Below are 21357 nucleotides of genomic sequence, written 5' to 3' on the forward strand. Positions count from 1 at the left end.
ACACCCGCGCCGTGTTATGATTTTGAAATGTGCAGTGCTCATGTTTATTCAACAAAACCAAACATTACAAATAAATCAATGTATGGGAAACACTGGTATAGGCATGGGCCGATTACCGGTTTCAAGGCATACCGCGATGTGAAAATTTCACTGTTTCAAAACCACTAATATTTTCCGTTATACCATTCCTGCGGTATGCGCTGTTTTTCGTGTCTCCTCAAAGACTGAAAGTGTAGGAATCTCTCGGGTTGAGTGCAGTGTAGAGTAGCACTACCCTCCTCCTCCTGTTGTGCGAGCGAGTGGTCAGTCACGTGTGTAGGATGGCCGAACTTAAGGAGCTTCCCCTGGAACTTACGCAATCGCCACCGGCCGTTTTTTGTCTTATTGCAACTCGTCTCTGTTCTGGACTTGCACACACTGCATTGCAATGCAATCATTTTCCAAAATGTAATTTATGTGAAAATATGAAGTCTGTAAACGCCCGTTAACACAGGCCAGAGACACTGAAGACGGGACGCACAGTTTTACAGTTTTACACCGTCTTAACTGTTTTAAATTCATTTTAAACCTCTTAAATCAATTTTAAATAATTTTCAAAGTTTTTAAATTCCTTGCTTTATTGTTGTGATTTTTTAAATTCTTTTCTTTTCTTTTATGTAAAGCACTTTGAATTACCATTGTGTATGAAATGTGCTATATAAATAAACTCGCCTTGCCTTGCACAGAGAAAAATACTGTAGAAGGCAGATCACTCACTGTTCATGATGCACAAACTATTGGAAGAAAATCCTCAATATTGATTTGGGGGTTTATATGAATGTGTTTCTGAGGGGAACTGACTGTCTTCAGAAAAGTTTACGTGGTATTTTCTTTTCATCTCGTCTCTATAGTTCATATTAAAGCAGTGTTTCAGCACAGTGCTGCTTTGTTTACAGCGGTAGCAAAGGAAACTCTGTATCTGGTGTTCCAGAAGCGCCTCCTGCTGTCAGAGAGTGAATCTGCGTCTCATTCAGAGCTTCTGCTGTTTGCTTCGTTCAGGCATGTAGTATAAGTTCACAAAGCTAGTCAGAACAGATCATTCTGTTTTTGCTTCAGATTGGGTTATCATTCAATCAAATTATGTGTATGAATTATATAACTAAAATTAAATAACTGTAATTACAGATTTAGGTTAAATAAGGATGTCAGTCTTTATTTTTCTTCTTTTTAGGAAACAAATCAAAGAAAAAATAAACAAATTCTACTGTTCCTAATATTCTGTATGTTGCTCAAAAACAAAATATATTGTGTTCAGCGGAATTTTATTTATTTATTTTTACCCAGATGTTTAAAAATAACACATTTTAGAGCTGTAACGACAATACCGTGATAACGTGAAACCGTGATATTTTTTTTGCTTAAGGTTATCATACCGTCAAAATCTCATACCGGCCCATGTCTACACTGGTAATGTATTAGGGCTGCAGCTATCGAGTATTTTAGTAATCGAGTATTCTACAGATTATTCAATCGAGTAATCGGATAAGAAGTAATTTTTATTTATTAAAGAGCAATACTAAATATACAAGAGATAATAAGATAGGTCTCTTAAAATAAACAACTAATTTTGTTTTCTTTTTAAAATTTTTTTAATTTTTATAGCTGAAATTGCATACATTAAACAAAAAAAACACACAAAAAAACTAAACCCATTTAATGCATTTAATTGCCAAATTACATTCAAAATGCAATACAAATATATCAATAAAATAAAAATATAAAAAATCAATTTTGCGTTACTTTAAAAAAGGTAAACAGTACCAACTAAAACTAAGGCATAAATCAAAATAATAGTAATAATAATAATAATAATAATACCTGAACATTGCATTTATGTCGTGCAACTTAACTTTCAAGTTTCAGCCTAACTAAAGCTCAAGCATAACATAAGCCTTTACTGTCTTCTTTCAAGGCTTTGTGGCTTTTGTAAGAGGCAAAAATCAGTGGTCAGGAAGGTAACTTGGAACAAGAACAAGAGACCATACACATTTTTCTGCAACATGAAATTAGTTATTTGGAGAATAAACCCTCTTAAATGTCCCTTTACGTACTGGTGTGTGGGTGTAAAACTTGTTTTTGATATCCTTCATATTCTGTGTGCTGGTCACAGCAGTGATAGAAAGGAATTTTATTTCACTATTTACAGTGTATCTGCAGAATTAAAAAAAATTAATTTAAGGCAATTTATGACCCATATTAAGAGCTGCACAAGTAAAATTAACACTGTATGAGTGGGGTTGGACAATGTCTATGGTAACATATGGCGCTTTTCCACTGGATGGTACGGCTCGGTACGGTTCACTTTTGGGGGGTTTTCCACTGGGTACAGTACCTGGTACTTTGTTTAGTACCACCTCGGTTGAGGTTCCAAGTGAACCGTACCGTTACAAAACATGACGTGTAAACTCTGCTGATAAAGGATTGGCTGGAGAGAATCGTCACTACCTGCGTCACTGAACTTGCGACACAGACACAACAGAACCGCTAGATTTAAATCAGCACAGCCAGCGAAGGATCGAACGCAACTTTTTGAACGAGCGCAGGAGGAAGTACAGATGCTCCTCTCGCTGAGAACAGGGGAGCGGATCCAGCGAGAGCTTGATGGGGCGACGCGGAATGAATTCCGTTTTTCAGAAGTCGTGGCAGTATAGGCGGTGCAACTAACGACATGTGAATAATCCCGCCCACTCTAAAGCGATACTAAACTGCAGTGGAAACGCAAACCGTGCCGTACTGAGCCGTGCCAAGCTGAGTCATACCACGCAGTGGAAAAGGGCCAATACAGTATTGAGCCATAAAATTACATGATTTAAAGTTCAGATACAGGTTTTCACAAAAACAAAAATCTTATACAACTGCATATCAGCTTTTAGACCATTTTTATGAAAAGGGATAAATCAAGCATATAAATTGTCAATATAAAAATTTATAAATATTACTGTCTTGATTAGATTTTTAGAAGGCACATTAACTTCTTTCTCTTTTACAACTCTGTGTTTGCTGCGTAAAAACATGCGTTGATAGTAGGGCTGTGTGATTAATCAAAATCGTCATAAAATCGCGATTTGAGCTTGAGCGATTTCTAAATCGCTTTATAGCACGATTTTCCGCGCCCCCAACCTCCCGCAGTATGCTATCCGAACCAATCAGAATGCAGCGCGGCTAAATGGAGCACGAGAACAGAACAGACCGGGCGGGCATACAAACGTAACCAGGTCCACACACTCCGTCTGTGGTGTGTATTTTTTCCACGCCCATCCGCCCACTCTAAAGCGATACTAAACTGCAGTGGAAACGCAAACCGTGCCGTACTGAGCCGTGCCAAGCTGAGTCATACCACGCAGTGGAAAAGGGCCAATACAGTATTGAGCCATAAAATTACATGATTTAAAGTTCAGATACAGGTTTTCACAAAAACAAAAATCTTATACAACTGCATATCAGCTTTTAGACCATTTTTATGAAAAGGGATAAATCAAGCATATAAATTGTCAATATAAAAATTTATAAATATTACTGTCTTGATTAGATTTTTAGAAGGCACATTAACTTCTTTCTCTTTTACAACTCTGTGTTTGCTGCGTAAAAACATGCGTTGATAGTAGGGCTGTGTGATTAATCAAAATCGTCATAAAATCGCGATTTGAGCTTGAGCGATTTCTAAATCGCTTTATAGCACGATTTTCCGCGCCCCCAACCTCCCGCAGTATGCTATCCGAACCAATCAGAATGCAGCGCGGCTAAATGGAGCACGAGAACAGAACAGACCGGGCGGGCATACAAACGTAACCAGGTCCACACACTCCGTCTGTGGTGTGTATTTTTTCCACGCCCATGTTAACGGATCAGAGCGTTCACACTGCACGCGATTGCAGTTCACCGTTTCCGCACGGAATCTATTTCTGCTGTGCTGCACACACTGAATTAAAGTGACAGCATATTATTCGCGGTAAAAATTAACATGGATTGACACGGAAATTTAGGAATTACACCATAAATGCATATAATTTTTCCCAGTCAACACATGGCTTTTTGGCTAGATTTAAAACAAGGAAAAGTGCACTTTTAGATAAACAAGGAAATAATAGATGGCACTCGTGGTGGTAGTTAAACAAAGTTATATTTATTGAGTTTAAACATGAATATGTCTATGAAAGATTGTATTATTGTACTGCTATAAAAGAGAATCACAATGCTGAAAAAGCATTTTCAGAAACAACGTTTGGATTTGAAATCAAAATAATGGATACATGTTGTGTTTGTGGTAAACAGCCGCGGATCAGGAGCGGACTGCAAACGCGTCCTGTGTGAAAGCATAATGAGTCCGTGCTGCTTCTGCACCACATACACATACTGTATACGCACTGCAGGCGGAGTACGTGTGAACTTGGCAAAACAAATCTAGTTCAACATCTGAGGCAATGCCACAAAGAGCTCTATGACCAATGCATGGCAACAAAAAATCCCTGGACACGGGATTTTTTTTTTCTGCCATATGTCTATTATAGAGACATTTTGTTACACCTTTACTTAGTGATTATTTTGCCTTATGTCTGTTCTAGAGACATGTTACAGCTTCTTGATAAAGCTCTAATTAAAATCGAAGTCGCAAAATTGATCAAAGAAATCGTGATAGGTTTTTTTTGTCCATATCGCACAGCCCTAGTTGATAGACAGTTGATATTTGCATTGATCTGACCATAAACTGCAAGAAAGGCTTACTGGAAATACAAATTCATTCTCTGCCACGAGGTGGCGCTTTAGGAGCGCTGAAATACTGCAGTTTCCCCGGTAACGGCTGTACACAAAGCAGCTCCGCGCTCATAAAATTAAAATGCCAATGACACATTTGTGAGGACAGTCGGTTCCCTTCAGATACATTCAAATAAAGACATCCGCGCCGCGTTTTGACTTGAAACGTGCAGCGCTCATATTTAGTCAATGACATCATTGCCTTTTGAAGTTTAATCCAGCCGTATCGCGACTCTTGTCTTTCCGTCCCCAACTGTAAGACCTCTTGAAATTATAATTAAGACATTTCTTATACCATTTAACATATTTAAAACTTTTTATGGCCTTCAGTTTGATACAACTCACTTTAGGAGTTTTTAAGGAGATCTCCATTTCAGATGATTTGGTGAAACATTTTGGTAGCCCGACTGGAAAACACAATAGCCCCGGGACGTTGGGCTAGCGATTTTGTGAGCCCTGCAAAGCAAAAACAGGCAATATAGTGTCTAAAACGTAAGTCTCTTTAAGATTAACTTCTTGTTTACTGATTTGCATAAAATCAGTATCACATTTGTAATCATGCTGATTTTAGAGGAGAAAACTGGCACTCTTCGTGTGATATTGACTAGCTTTCTTTCTGTGGTATTTTTATGCATAATGGCGCTTAGTCTTTCACAAAACATAGCTAACGTAGGGACATCATAACTAGCCACCATATTGATTTACGGTCTTAAATATGTCCTTGCCTCAATAATTTTTTGTATTCGAGTTACTCGAGGTATTCAAGGAATCGTTTCAGCCCTTATAATGTACATCGAAATATCGGAAATGTTTAAAAATCATATCACCTTAAAAAAAAAAATCACGATACATATTGATATTGAATTATTGTCCAGCCCTACGTGCAGCAAGTGTATGTTAGCTTATGTCCCGCCGGTTCATATGCACGCATAATATGCACTCCCTAACATTTTCGTCTCATTTTTTTATTCGTTGACGAAAATTTGTCAATAGATTTACACGTCATAGTTTTTGTAATTCAAAAAGAGTTTTAGTTCGCTATCGTCTCGTTGTCGGGGAAAAAAATGTTGTTGACGAAAATTATTCGTCAACAAAATTAACACTGGTTTTCCTCATAGTTTCATTTGGTGGTTTGTGGGCAGGAATGTGTTACCATCCTGGAGTAATGACAGTAAAAGAAAATAAAAAATAATTTTTTTTTAAGACATAGGGTTGGGTATCGTAAGAAATTTTCCGATTCCGGTTCCATTTAAATGAACTATAATTTTTTTTTCTTCACTATTGTACAATGTAGTGTTGCTGTAAGGTAGTAAGTAATGTTGAGTAATGCTAGTCCATCAATCACATGTGCTTCAATGTTTGTTTTTTGCACTGTCAATAACATTTTGCTTTTGAAGCAGGAATAAGCTGGTTGGCCATCAGAGCATGTGAGCGGAGCGGAGCGGGGAGCGGAGTGGTAATATTTCCTTAAGAGCGCAGAGCGCCTTTCTGAAGATTCCGCTCCGCTCGCTCAAAACGCTCAGCGCCGCTCGCTCAACCCAGAATGCCGTTTGTGGAGTAATGACAGTAAAAGAAATAAAAAATTATTTTTTTTTTAAGACATAGGGTTGGGTATCGTAAGAAATTTTCCGATTCCGGTTCCATTTAAATGAACTATAATTTTTTTTCTTCACTATTGTACAATGTAGTGTTGCTGTAAGGTAGTAAGTAATGTTGAGTAATGCTAGTCCATCAATCACATGTGCTTCAATGTTTGTTTTTTGCACTGTCAATAACATTTTGCTTTTGAAGCAGGAATAAGCTGGTTGGCCATCAGAGCATGTGAGCGGAGCGGAGCGGGGAGCGGAGTGGTAATATTTCCTTAAGAGCGCAGAGCGCCTTTCTGAAGATTCCGCTCCGCTCGCTCAAAACGCTCAGCGCCGCTCGCTCAACCCAGAATGCCGTTTGGTGATTTGCTTGTTCGAGATCGAGAATAGTAGAGCAGTTATGGAGTTCAGATATTGTTTCAACGAAGTTGCAAGCCTTATACATGATAATTGCTATTTATCAGCATGCTTAATTTTAGACAATAATCCAAGAATTTCGTTACAAACAGTAAACTATTAGGCCTACCAGAGAAATTTTATGTCGGAGCGGGATCTGAGCGGGAACTGGTTCACGGTGAGCGTGAGCGGAATATTAACGGAGCGCTTGCTCGGGCAGTTAGAGCGACTGAGCGGAGCGCACGTCCATAGAGCGGAAAACGTAGCGGAGCGTCACACCGCTCCGCTTCGCTCACATGCTCTGTTGGCCATATAGTCCCTTGAGGGCCAAGCACTTGTTAATTTCCCTAAATTAATGAAATATTAACTTTTATACTTATAACCATGTATACACACACGCCATAAAGCCCCTATTTTACAAATAATAATGCAGTCAGGAGATGGTGTGATGAAATGAGTGGTTTCCACATTTTTAAACATTTAAAATGCATGAAAATAAATATTTTCCATCATTTTGTTTATCACTCTTGAAATGACCTGTACACTAAATAATCTAACCCTCATACTTGCATAACAATAGCAGTCTATTTATTTAGTGGTCCAAGTTGAAGTCATTATGTATATTAATGACATATGGGACAAATATAATGTAATTTATTGGCGGCAGGAGCTGCGCGCTGCCAGTACGTGTACAGTCAGACAAAACAACGTGCACAGTTATCAAAGACGCGATGCGTGTACAGTCGTGGATAACAATGTGTTCGGCAGTTAAAGACGCGGCGCGTCTGGGGAGTGCGCGTCATGGGAAACGATGTGCTCCGTAATTAAAGAGGAAGGGTGATGTTTCTGTTATTTGGTTTGTGACATCCTTTATGGGAAACGCCGGTGCAAGGCTGCTCACAGCACTTGGTCACGCGTCGTACCAGAACTGTTTTCGGAATCGAAACTTATAAATTGCTCACGATTCCGGTTCTTTTCAAAAAATGGAACCAGTTCTCGGTTCCCAACCCTATTAAAACAAGAGAAAAGCAGAAAAGCACGCAAATAATTTTATTGTTACTAGAGCAAAAATGTTTTTAATGAAATGACCGTTGCATGTGAGAAACAATGACGTTTCTGAAATCCATGACAAATCTGAATCCAACTGAATGAATTAGGGGTGCAACGGTTCAACTTACTCACGGTTCGGTTTGTATCACGGTTTCGGTACGGTTTGGTATGTGCTATGTTTAGGGGGAAAACTATATTGTCAAATGAAAATAAGAACAAATAATCTTAACTTCAAGCAACAGCACAAATAAATGCAATAGAGCAAAGATACAAATAAAATAAACAGTGATTTTCAGTTTTTTTTTTTTTTTAGGTAGGTCTAACAGTTTTTAGGTACAGAAAATGAATAAAGTAATCAAATGTAAAACTACATTGCATATTTGACTGTATAAATTAAAAATGATTCCTTATTAAAGTTACAAAAGTTATTCAATCAAGAGCAGTGAGTGATTTCCGTGTTGTTGCTGTTTAATTAACTTTAAGAAAGTGCTGTCACTTTAAGCGAATGCACTGATCCAGTGCACTGATACTGTTTGTTCAGCCAACTGTGTCTGCTAGGATACTCACCAAGACGTGCATTTTGACATAATTTTTGTGTGAATTTGTCCCTTCAAGCACAATACTTCAAAGAGAGCTTAATATTTGCACTCGTTCTGAGACGCGGGTTCACGCGCTTCGGATGAGCTCACACACAGATCTTCTCACTGCGCGCGAGTTTGTGTCTTCTGGCTCTTTAATATTTAAACTGGCAAGGCTTAAATGAGTTTAGTTTAAACACCGATAGCAACGTGTGCTGTTCAGGTCTCACCTGCGCTATGAACACGTGATGACGGCATAAATGATTTGGTTTGTCCATGTATTGTTTTTTTTCTCTCATCGCTCTTGTTGTAATGTATTGGGAAGCCAGAATTTTTATCCATCAACAGAAACATGCATTAGCCGAACTCTAACAAACCATATTACAGATGCATTGTCAGATTTAAGTTGAAACGCGGTCCTATGCCGAACCGTACGGTTCGAGTTTTTACCGAGAACCGTTGCACCCCTAGAATGAATGACGTTTTACAGGCATTGAATTGTGAATCAAATTTCAGTCTGTTTCTTATGCTTATCGCCCTTGCACCTTGTGTTCCCATTTTGGATATTTTCTGTGAAATTGCCTTGTAGAGTAATGAAACTAGATGATCATTTGTCCATCAGTATAATTGATGGCAACAGCTGTTGAGATAGATATTGGTTTGTAAAAATTGTTTGTAAAAACTCTTAACAACTAGTCAGCTGTGTTCACCAGCTAATTAATTTAGGATCTTCTGTAGTCTATAATCTATTAGGTCCACAAGCGTCTGGGCTGCTGCAGTGTTTGATTGTGGTTGTCATTGTGTTTGTGCAGGGATACAGCGGGGCAGGAACGGTTTCACACCATCACTACCTCTTACTACAGAGGGGCCATGGGAATCATGCTCGTATATGACATCACCAACGCCAAGAGCTTCGAAAACATCAGCAAATGGCTCAGAAATATTGATGAGGTCAGTCTTCACACAACCTTACTGCACCCCTCAGACAACATCAGAATAGACACAGTTATTCAGGGAATGGTGTTTTAAAGGGAAGTTCACTCAAAAATTAAAATTCTGTCATAATTTGCTCACCAAGTTTTCCCAAACCTGTGTGAATTTCCTTCGTCCGTTGATCATAAAACAAGAAAATACTATGGAAGTCAATGGGGAACAGAAACTGTTTGGTTGCCAACATAGTTCAAAATAACATCTTGTGTTCAACAGAAGAAAGAAATTCATACAGGTTTGGGAATGATGACAGTTTTTAGGATTTGAATGGAAAATGTTGTGATTGTAGCGTAGAGTTGTTCTTATTTAGTTCTACCCTAAAACCTAGAGTTTACATACAATTGACATACACAATAGTAAACAAAATTGTGTTTAAATTTAAACTTAAAAATGTATTATCATATACTATTATAGTTTGTTAACATTTTGAAATAGATTTCATTTTTTATAATTTCTGTTTTCACTTTCATTTTTTATCTTGTATGTTTTTATTAGTTTTTCTTTAAATGTCTGTAATTTTTTTTAAATTAAGTATTAGTTATTTTATTACTGTTAACTAAAGGAAAATGAGAAATGTTGCCTTGGCAGCTAGCTGGAATATAAAACACAATATTTTTCTTTCAAATTTCTCATTTTGATTTAAAGTTGAAGAACTAAAATAACTTGAATTAAGTCTACTAAAACCATAAAATATGGTTTTAGTTAACTCTGGCTCAGTGATGTATAAAATGATTATGACATAAGCTGAATAGGAAAATGTTGGCCAATAATTGACTGCCCCGAACAAATTCTGGTCAAGTGAAACCATATTGAATACAGTTTTCCTTTATCTTGCGTAGTTGTGTTCATGGTTTTTGAGACGTGAATTTGTATCCAACTACAGAGATTGTTTGAACAAGCATCTTTTGACGTCAATGAAAAACAATATGGGAAGTGTTTTCTCTTCCCTTTTAAAAGTTAATAAGCCCATTTATTTTACTAGCCTGACTATGCATGATCATATGGGTAGTTGCTTTTTATTGTTGTGTTGTTATAAATAGAACAGACCTGAGCCCCATTTTTGAGTCGAGAACCGCTGGTGTAGGACTTTTGAAGTTCCAGTGCTGTAAAAACGCCAACTTACAGATACATAGTCGTGTAGTGAAACTGCTGACTGTTTGATTTTCAGTCTGATGATTCATGCAGAGTTTTCCAACAGTCAGCATTTTCGAGAGAATTCATATAACATGAGACTCCATGAGGGATGTGGTTGTGTGTTTGGTGGCCTGTCGTTCAAATCCAAGTTACTTGCACCACTGATGCAAACTCAGTTCTTCAGTACTGTTTCTTCTGTGACTTCTGAAGCTACTTTAATTTAGGCTGTCAGTCTGAATATCAGTATTTTGTAAGAATGCATCATCTCAAATGTGTGTGTGTTGTTACAGCATGCTAACGAGGATGTGGAGAGGATGCTGCTAGGCAACAAGTGTGACATGGAGGACAAACGTGTCGTACCAAAAGCCAAGGGGGAACAGGTAAGAGACTGTGGATGGATTATGAATTAGGATTAGGACTGGGTTAAAAAAAAATATCGATTTTATTTGATTCTCATTTTGATGAACCTATATGTATTTTTAAGTCCCTAGAATCGATCTGTGTTGTTTAGTTGATGCGTGATCAAAATGTAATGAAGCATTATTTGTAGCACAACTCCCATTCAATAAATTGCAATAAGCTTTGTGCTTTGTTACTTACACTGTGAAGCAATGTGTCAGCTTTTAAAATATGTCAGTTGTATTATAAATACCGTTTTGATGTTTAATTCTTTAATGTTGTGCGACAGACCTCTGTATAAACGTGGCATGTGAACCTATCTCTTCCGCTTTACTACTAGTTACTGCACCAAATATACATGAATAAAAATCAGAAGGTGTTGAAACAAACTATCAGTGTTTCAACCATGGAAAGATGTTAGTGAAACAGCTTGTAAACAATGTTATAACGATGCATTTACCTCAGAAAAGCCATTCAGTGACCATAAACTCAATATTAAGTTTTGCTTTTACTTAACCTATTCAGTAATATTTAATGTATGTTTGAATAAATCCGTCAAACAAGTTGACATCCACTGTTTAAATGTGTAACATAGTTATATCATTCTAAATTTATTATAAAAACTGCCTTAGGTGCAGTTTAAATGTTTGTTTACAGGTCACTTCAACATACAGTAGTAATGTACCAACTGACAGCGTTTATTGTATAGTTTACAGTGTAATATAAGACGTTTTTACTTGAAAAAAAATTTGACATGCACTGTCCCTGATTGCCTATACCAGGGGTGGCGAACTCCGGTCCTGGAGAGCCGAAGCCCTGCAGATTTCAGCTCCAACCCTAATTAAAGCTCACCTGCCTGTAGCTTCCTAATAACCTTTCAGATTCTGATTAGCTTGTTCAGGTGTGTTTGATTAGGGTTGAAGCAAAACTCTGCAGGGCTGCGGCTCTCCAGGACCGGAGTTCGCCACCCCTGGCCTATACATTTAAATTATTTGAGATTGAAATTGAAAATGAAATCACAAGCTTGTGAATCAAATTGTGAAATTTGTCTCAATACCCAGCCCTAGTCAGAATGGGTAATTTGTCCACTAGTTGAGACATTTGTTAACAAGTTTTTTTTCAATGTTCTATGAGTCAATTTATTTGCTCTATTGAAGCACTTTGCTAAGTGTTCATATCTCTAATCATCCTCGAATGGGTCCATACATATTAGTTCAGGCCTGCAAACACAAGGAATGTTGACTGTACTTGTGCCGATCCTCAGATCGCAAGAGAACACGGGATTCGCTTCTTCGAGACGAGTGCAAAAGCCAACATCAGCATCGAGAAGGCGTTCCTCACATTAGCAGAAGACATTCTCAGAAAGGTGAGTTCGGGAATGACTGACTGATGACACCATTGTTATTGTGCTAATGCTTTTAAGCAAAAACATTGCAGTGCAAAAGAGCGGCGATTTCATGTCATTTGACTTATAAATGCACAGTCACAGCAGCTGATCTCACTGGTATATTAAATGCTTGGTTTGTTGATTTTGGTGTTTACTTGTCTATATAATACTCCATTTCTAATAGTGGCACGGAGCATTTTATGCCCTCATATCTTGAATTTTGAGGGCATCTTTAATTAGGTTTGGTGTCATTTTTTTCCCCCATAGCCCCATTAATCTGTTTCCATTCACATCTTAATATGTAGAGACAAGTATAAGTAAATCATTCATAGGTGGATTCTCCTAGACGTCTAGGGGTGTGTGATATTGACAAAAATGATATCTTGGAATATATATTGTGATTTTTTTTTTTTTCTTTTCAATAATGAATATTTTCTGAGTGTGTTCTTATGCTGGCACTTTGGTGCTTTAGGTCTGTCACGGATAAATAAATATGACACTACAACCGCCAGTAGGTGGCAGCAAGTCCCTTCATTCAAACGATTCACAATGGCTGATTCATTTAGAAAGAGTCAGATGACCGTCCTTATCAGTGGATCATTGAATCACTGACTCAAATGATTCATTCCAAAAACCGATTCATTCAGAAACGAAACACTGCAGTGTTGCTACGAGATACACAAGTGTTCTGCTTTGGCTTTGTTTAGAACTATTTTTCATTGACAATATAGAAAATATTGTGCCTAAAATGTCACTCACTCAATATTAATATTGTTGTTCTGTATCGAATATCTCAATTGCAATTGCGCTCCCAATGTATATTTTTGAAAACATCACTGTTGCTTGTGTGATATTACTTAACTATATAAATATAAAAACAAAAACCCATACAGGGATATTTTAGCTTTCTATATCTGGAATTATAGAGGTATTCAATTACACTTTATTTTAAGGTGTCCTTGTCACAGTGTAATATTAATTAAAGGGTTAGTTCACCCAAAAATGAAAATTCTGCCATTAATTACTCACCCTCGTGTTGTTTGAAACCCATAAGACCTTCGTTCATCTTCGGCTCTCTGATCCTCCCATAGACAGCAAGGTAACTACCACGTTCAAGGTCCAGAAAAGTACCAAGATGAAGACGAAGCTACCAGAATACTTTTTTGCGCAAAGAAAACAAAAATAACTACTTTATTCCATATTTTCGTTTCTGCTGCGTCACTTGTGGAAGCGCGTTCACGACAGTATCATGACGCGAGCGTGTGGCGGCGCCGACCCAGATCCGGCGTAATGACGTCATCACCACACACTCGCGTCATGATACTCAAAATACGCGTCGTGAACGTGCATCCACAAGTGACACAGTAGAGACGAAAATGTGGAATAAGGTCGTTATTTTTGTTTTCTTTGCGCAAAAAAGTATTCTCGTAGCTTCATAACATTACAGTTGAACCACTGATGTCACACGGACTACTTTGTCGATAATCTTGGTACTTTTCTGGACCTTGAACGTGGTAGTTACCTTGCTGTCTATGGGAGGGGCAGAGAACCCTCAGATTTCAGTGTTCCGAAGATGAACGAAGGTCTTACGGGTTTGGAACAACACGAGAGTGAGTAATTAATGACAGAATTTTGGTGAACTAACCCTTTTACTACATGTACTTACTATAGGGTTAGGGATAGGATGAGGGTTTGGTTTAGGGTTAATTGCATGTAATTATGCCTAATTTATTGTTATTATAACAGTAAGTACATGTAACATGTGTAACAAGGTCATCTTAAAATAAAGTGTTAGCAGGCATTCTAATAGGCTTCATCAAGAGATGCAAAGTGAGTGGCATACTCGATAATGTCAGATCACATATTGTTAAAACAACAATTCCGATATTATCGCACACCCCTAATGAACACTGTGGCTCAGTTTGTTTAAGCATCCTGATCAGCCGGACAGCAGCAGTGACTTGGACACCAGAAAGCGATCAAAACAAACCCGGGTTCACTCCAAAACCCAAAATGTGATGTTTGCCCATCCGAAATGTTTGTTAATATCTATTTTGTGGTGTTGTTGTTGTTTTTTTCCGCAGACGCCCGTAAAGGAGCCCAACAGTGAAAACGTGGACATCAGCACTGGAGGCGGAGTCACAGGATGGAAGACCAAGTGCTGCAGTTGAACAGACACACACAGTTGCTCACACACACACACACACACAATCTGTTCTTCTCTCTCTCTCTCTCTCTCTCTCTCTCTCTCTCATTCACTCATCCCTCATTTCTGTCTAACACTCTTCCGTTCTGTTCTTCTCATGGGATTCTCCATAAAACACATCTCTAATGTTTCTCACACTCACGACTGCTTGCTGACATCATTTTTATTTCTGGAAAAAAAAAAATGTAAAGAGAAAGTCATTTGATGTTTCTTCTTACTTATTTGAAAGAAAGAAAGAAATGAATTTAAACAAAAAGCGCATTCACCACTACATAGAGACCGTCAGTGGACCTGGAGATGCTGTCCGTCGGCGCAGAGGAGTGGCGGAGCGTTTTAGACAAGACTTTGTCCAGTGTTTTGGGGTTAGTGTTGTGTGTTAGTGTGAGAGATCTTCTCTAGCTGGGTTTTTTTTGTTCTTTGATTTGATTTCCTTCGTCCGGTGCCTTAATGTAGAGCCTTAGAGCCCCCCCCCCCCGCCGCCCCAAACACACATTTAAACATCACTTTTCAGTAACAGTTACGCACACACACACACACTGGTCCTCTCCTCTCTGCTTGACCCACTAACTCAACCCAACACGCCCGAGTGGAACCATCCGGATTCAACCTGTGTGCTCAGAAGAGAATGGCATTATATATTTGTTTTGTTTTTAAATTGAGTTTTGTTTTTTTCAGAATGTCTTGTTTTATGAATCTCCTCTGTTTTTTTTTTGGTTTTCCTTCACTCAGTTACTCATTCTCTCCTGCATGCTGGTTTCTTTGGGTTTTTTGGGGTCTTTTGTAAGTTTTGCCATGTTTGTAATTCACATGAAGTATATCTTCTAGTCCAGACACGTGTCAGGGAGGGGAGCGTTCTCTTTGGAAATTCAAACGATTTTGCAGATCCATTAAAAATAAGCTTGTGTAAGTTACATGTTGGTCTTGGTTATTGAAGCATGGACTGTGTGTGTGTGTGTGTGTGTGTGTGTGTGTGTTAAAAAGTCTTAATTCACTCTTCCACAAATTAAGTCCTTAAAATGTCTTGGGTAAGAGCAGAAAGTCTTAAATTCATGAAAGTCATGGCATTAAAGGTTGCATGCATTGTGCAAAAAAAAAAGTTTTAGAATTTTTTTTTTCTGATTCAAATATCTAATCATCCTTAAATCAAGATACATTTACTTGAGATGCAAAATAAAGAAGTCTTGTTTTCTGACAAACTGAACAAAATTAAGTGAGTTTAAGCTTAAAACAAGAACAGATATTTCCATGGAGAATTAAAACTTTTCACTTTTGAATGAAGTTTTTCTGAGCCCATTAGATGATATTAGATGATATTTGTTGTTTTAATCACAAACTCGCTTCAGTTCCTCGGAAAACAAGACTTATTTAATGTAACTACTTATCAGATAAATGTATTTTGATTTAAGAATCTTTAGACATTTGCACCAAAACGAGACAAAAATACTGATGCAGAACACTTTTTTTTTTTTTTTTTTTTTTTTTTTTTGTATACAGCTGACAGCAGCCTTCAGCATCGACTACAAATGAATTTCCATTGATTAATAACAGCACTGGAATTATGACAGGTGATGATACTGAGTAAAGTCAACCATCATAAAACATTTTCATTAAAGATTTGAAAAGAGAGACGGCAAGAATAAAACATTTGATGAAGCCAATTCCGTTTATTGTCTGGAATAGAGACATAAATAAAGACATGAGAGATGTGTTATATTACCTTCCGAACTGTTTGTGACTTTAATAGATTATTGCAGAATATGACATATGAAGATACTTATAGAGGCCATAAAAACATTCGATGGGGTACAAATCAACATTTTACTCCAGCACTTTTAATTAAATTACTGACAATTATTTTATTACAAAACAATTCAAGCATTATCTAAAATAAGCAAGACATTTCGTTTAACAGATGCTTCAGTAGGCTACGTCACATTTGGAACCTTTGCGGCAAACTTCAAACAGTAAAACTATTATGACGAACAGAACCATTCAAACAGTTGACTAACAAACATTCTGAAAATGGTTTGGGCCAACGGGTTGTAATCATTAAATTGTATAAAAATACTACAAGAGAAACACGTGACAACCTGCCCGATATAAATGTGATAATTTCTCCCAACCTTACATTGATGAAAAATAGCCTACTCTTGTCCTGAGAATTCAATCTTTCAGTTAAAAGCCAGCTTCATTGAATAGTTGACTCTTAAAGCATGTCAGGGTAGTTTTATTGTGTTCCCTTGTTCACCCAACAGAAATATTAATAATAAAGTTTACTGGAAGTTTAGTCTGGAGGACAGAATTCACAAACATTACTGTAAGTTAAACTAGACTTAAAACCTTATTGTTTCGCTGTGACAACTAATAGCCTCGGTCCCCCTTTAAATCTGTCAAAGTAGTTTAGGTATGATGTTAAAAACCACAAAAAGCTACTAAACTACATATTGTAGTTATCACTGTTTAGAATGAAACCATGAGGGGCTCTGAGAACTCATGATTAGGTCAGGTAGTTATAAAACATGTATAAGCTGCCAGCCATCTATTTTTGTGAGCTCATCTAAAGTGAGGACTGTTTATACCTATATATTCATATCTATATATAAGGAGATTTAAAAGCTCATCAATCTTCCAAACAGAAAAGTTAATCATACACAACACAGAGGGATACAGAACACAAAAATATTTTTTCAAGATTAAAAAAATGAAACTGTACCACTGTTCACTTGATAAAAAAAGAAAGAAAAAAAATCTGCCATTTCATTAAAAAAATCAAGTGTACAGTTTCTTTTTTTTTTTTGCATCTTGAAATAAATATTCTGAGTTATGTATCCCTCTGTGTTGTGTTTGTTTATTTTTTCTGTTAGGAAGTATGTTTATGTTTAAATAATCAGTAGCTTTATTACATTAACGATAAAAAAATTATATCGAGCTTCAAGAATTTAGCGCTGTAAAACATAAGGCCTAGCTATCGTTCATAAACACAAGGACTATAAATAATCACCTTTTTAAAACGACTATGAATGTAAACCCCTAAAATATTGCCTCAATTAAAAAAATAAATAGTCATAATATAACAGAACGCTAATTGCCAAGACAGCAAAAAGAAAAAAAAAGTTTTTCTGTAAGCTTCGATATTAGATCTCTGCCATTCAATGTTTATTTAATTTTTATATACTCTTTCATCTCTTTTTTTCTATATACAGCCTTCATATGTGTTGGCTTTTTATTATTATTATTTATTACATTTTTTTTGGTAAAATTGTTTCATAAAAACGAATAAATCTTAATTATGTGATCACTGGTTTGACACAAACCATGCAGGATTTGTGCATTTATCAACTTGAAACGACTCTGACAGACACTTCAAATTGCTGCACTGCCTGATTATAACCAGGAGATGGAGCAATATATTTTCCTCCCACATTTTCCTGCAATGATGACTGCTGCTAATATTCATATTGATTAGCTACTGTGCACTCAAAAGAAACAGGTCTGAGTTTTTATTTCCCTTGAAACACATTACATAAAAAAATACAAATCACAAACATCTCTAACAAATATATGTCAATGAACACAAGCCTATTAGATTCATAAAATAAATGATACCGACCTAGAACGCTACTCTAGTAAGCCAAGCAATAAACACTATTTGTTTTGTTTTTTGAAACAACAGTAAAGTTTCATGTGGAATCTGCGCATGGCAACTAGCGACCCTCGCGCGCTCTCTATGGAGGATGCGGCGAGCTGAGATGCTTAACGGAGCCGGGAGAACTCCGCCGTCACCCGCCGCCGCTGCACAATTCCGCCTGCAGATATCAACACAGCTGCGGAATACACACATGCACACCCGTGTTCCTGACGCCCCGGTAATGGCGGATGAAAGGTAAGATTGCGCATGTCGGCAGATGATGAATCTGCAAGACTGTAAAATCAATAGGTGACTGATCATGATGTCTTTATATATTCAAATTCACAAACAATCAATTTCATTCTTATTATCGGAATCTCGGATTTATAGTAGCCTAGGGTGTCACTGAAACACTTACGTGATCGCATCAGGCCAGAAGAGAACCCCATGGAAGGCCTAATGGCCAATTTCAGGAAAAATAAACAAATAAAAATAAATAAAAACCAAGGCAGTGTCACTACATTGGCAAGGTTTTAGTCATTTCTTCCCATGTTAACTTCACATTTCTACAAACTTTTATTTTGAACTGCCCACTTGACCGTGCCTTTTACGTACATTTTACTATGCAAAATTATATAGGCCCTAATTCTGCCTTTGAAAACATCTCAATTATACGTCAGCATCACCTGTAGCTGAGGCTCATCTAATCCAAAAACTGCTGCAGAATATGGCAAGCCGCTTTAGCTTAAAATACTCCCAGCGTTCACACGTCGTAATTGCATTTTACTAGTTACAATTCAGTTAGAGAACTCTATAATTAAATTCTTACTAGCAACAATGCCAGAGAGCTCGCTAATGCAATTCTTACTAGTAACAATTATAATTAGAGAACTCTGTAATTCAATTCTTACTGGCAGCAATTCCAATTAGAGAGCTCTACAAATTAATTTTTATTAGTCATATGTCTCCATTGACTTACATTCATTTTACTAGGAAGAATTCCAATTAGAGAGCTCTACAATTTAATTCTTACTAGGAAGAATTCCAATTAGAGAGCTCTGCAATTTTAATTCTTACTAGTAAGAATTCCAGTTAGAGTGCTCTACAATTTAATTCTTACTAGTAAGAATTCCAATTAGAGAGCAAATTCCAATTAGAGAGCTCTACAAATTAATTTTTATTAGTCATATGTCTCCATTGACTTACATTCATTTTAATTACAGAGCTCTACAACTGAATTTTTACTAGGAAGAATTCCAATTAGAGAGCTCTACAATTTAATTCTTACTAGGAAGAATTCCAATTAGAGAGCTCTGCAATTTTAATTCTTACTAGTAAGAATTCCAGTTAGACTGCTCTACAATTTAATTCTTACTAGTAAGAATTCCAATTAGAGAGCAATTCTTACTGGCAGCAATTCCAATTAGAGAGCTCTACAAATTAATTTTTATTAGTCATATGTATCCATTGACTTACATTCATTTTACTAGGAAGAATTCCAATTAGAGAGCTCTACAATTTAATTCTTACTAGGAAGAATTCCAATTAGAGAGCTCTGCAATTTTAATTCTTACTAGTAAGAATTCCAGTTAGACTGCTCTACAATTTAATTCTTACTAGTAAGAATTCCAATTAGAGAGCTCTCTAAATCAATTTTTACTAGTAATAATTCCAATTTAGAGAGCTCTCCAATTAAATTCTTACTATCAACAATGCCAATTAGAGAGCGCTCTAATGCAATTCTTACTAGTAGTGATGCACGATAATGGATTTTTGCCGATATTCGATATGCTGATATTTTTCAATTTATTTTGGCCGATACCGATAAAAATATATTTCCTTTTGTTTGGAAACAACACCAAGTCTCTCCTGTGCAGAAATAAGCTAAATATTTTACATTTTGGTTCGTTTTTAACAAGAACTTATTTGTTAGAATTAAATAAACAATAATGAAGGTTTTTGACAGTACATTGAAGCTTTGAAAATAACTATAAATAAACTATATATCAGTCGCTGCATTTTCCCCCAGAAAGATGCTGTGTTAACCCTAACATTTTATTTTAAGATTTAACATTTGTAAATGGTCTAAAGCAAAATTCTGAAAATATTTTAGAGCTTATGATTTGTTTAAAAAAAATAAAACAAAACATATTATACATTAATGAATAAATCAGTATATATAAAATTATTTAATTTACAAGTGTCATGTTTGTGATTTTTTTCATGTAAGCTATTGCTTCTGACCTTTAAATCAAAACATACTCATTATTTTATGACATCAATTACTGATTTTTTTAATCAGAAACACAGTCTAAATGTTATTTGTGTAGGCTATTTGACTTTTAATTTAATTAGAAGTAGGACAATAGCGCCCCCTACAGATTAAAACTCCTTACCGAACTGACGTTAGGACCCGGGGGAGGCTGCCGCTGCTGCCACTGCACGTGCTATTACTGTTTACTCTATCACACACACCGAATTGCTCATTCTGTGCCTGCTTTCACAGATTAAATGCAGCGATCCAAAAGAGTGAATCTAATCATCATTCAGACAAAACTTTGCTTCAAGAATGAGCCACACTGCTGATGTGATCTAACCACTAGCACACCCTGAGCACATGTGAGTTAACGTATTCCTCTTATCGGCAAGACATATCGGCATAATTGTTTATATCGGGTCGATGCCGATATTTACATTTAAAGCCATTATCGGCTGATTCCGATATCAGTCCGATAATATCGTGCATCCCTACTTACTAGTAATAATTATAATTAGAGAGCTCTCTAATTCAATTATTACTAGTAAAAATTCCAATTACAGAGCTCTCTAATTCAATTCTTACTAGCAACAATTCTCATTAGAGAAGTCTACAAATTAATTTTTACTACTTCCATTCATTTTTAGCTCTTGTACAGAGCTCTACAACTGAATTTTTACTAGTAAGAATTCCAATTAGAGAGCTCTCTAAATCAATTTTTACTAGTAATAATTCCAATTTAGAGAGCTCTCCAATTCAATGTTTACTAGTAACAATTCCGAATAGAGAGCTCTCTAATTTAATTCTTACTAGTAAAATGCAATTACAGAGCTCTCTAATTCAATTTTTACTAGTAAAAAACACATTAAAGATATGTTTCATTGCAGAGCTCTGTAACTGAATTAAAGAGCTCTCTGATGCAGTTCTTACTAGTAACGATTGAATTAGAGAGCTC

General features: G+C 36.6%; 1 protein-coding gene across 1 annotated transcript in view; it reads left to right on the plus strand.

Annotated features, from left to right (window-relative positions):
• The window catches only part of rab10 (RAB10, member RAS oncogene family), a 32206-nt gene extending 16778 nt beyond the window's left edge, over positions 1–15428 (plus strand). Inside the window, exons 3-7 of the mRNA XM_016282919.1 lie at positions 9214–9352; positions 10816–10905; positions 12189–12290; positions 14396–14521; positions 15040–15428. Of these exons, the coding sequence (XP_016138405.1) occupies positions 9214–9352; positions 10816–10905; positions 12189–12290; positions 14396–14482 (418 nt within the window). The 3' untranslated portion in view covers positions 14483–14521; positions 15040–15428. The remainder of the gene's footprint in view (positions 1–9213; positions 9353–10815; positions 10906–12188; positions 12291–14395; positions 14522–15039) is intronic.
• The last annotated feature ends 5929 nt before the right edge of the window (positions 15429–21357 follow it).

Source organism: Sinocyclocheilus grahami, unplaced genomic scaffold (assembly GCF_001515645.1).
Source record: "Sinocyclocheilus grahami isolate Dianchi unplaced genomic scaffold, SAMN03320097.WGS_v1.1 scaffold168.1, whole genome shotgun sequence".
In the NCBI taxonomy this organism is placed as follows: Eukaryota; Metazoa; Chordata; class Actinopteri; order Cypriniformes; family Cyprinidae; genus Sinocyclocheilus; species Sinocyclocheilus grahami.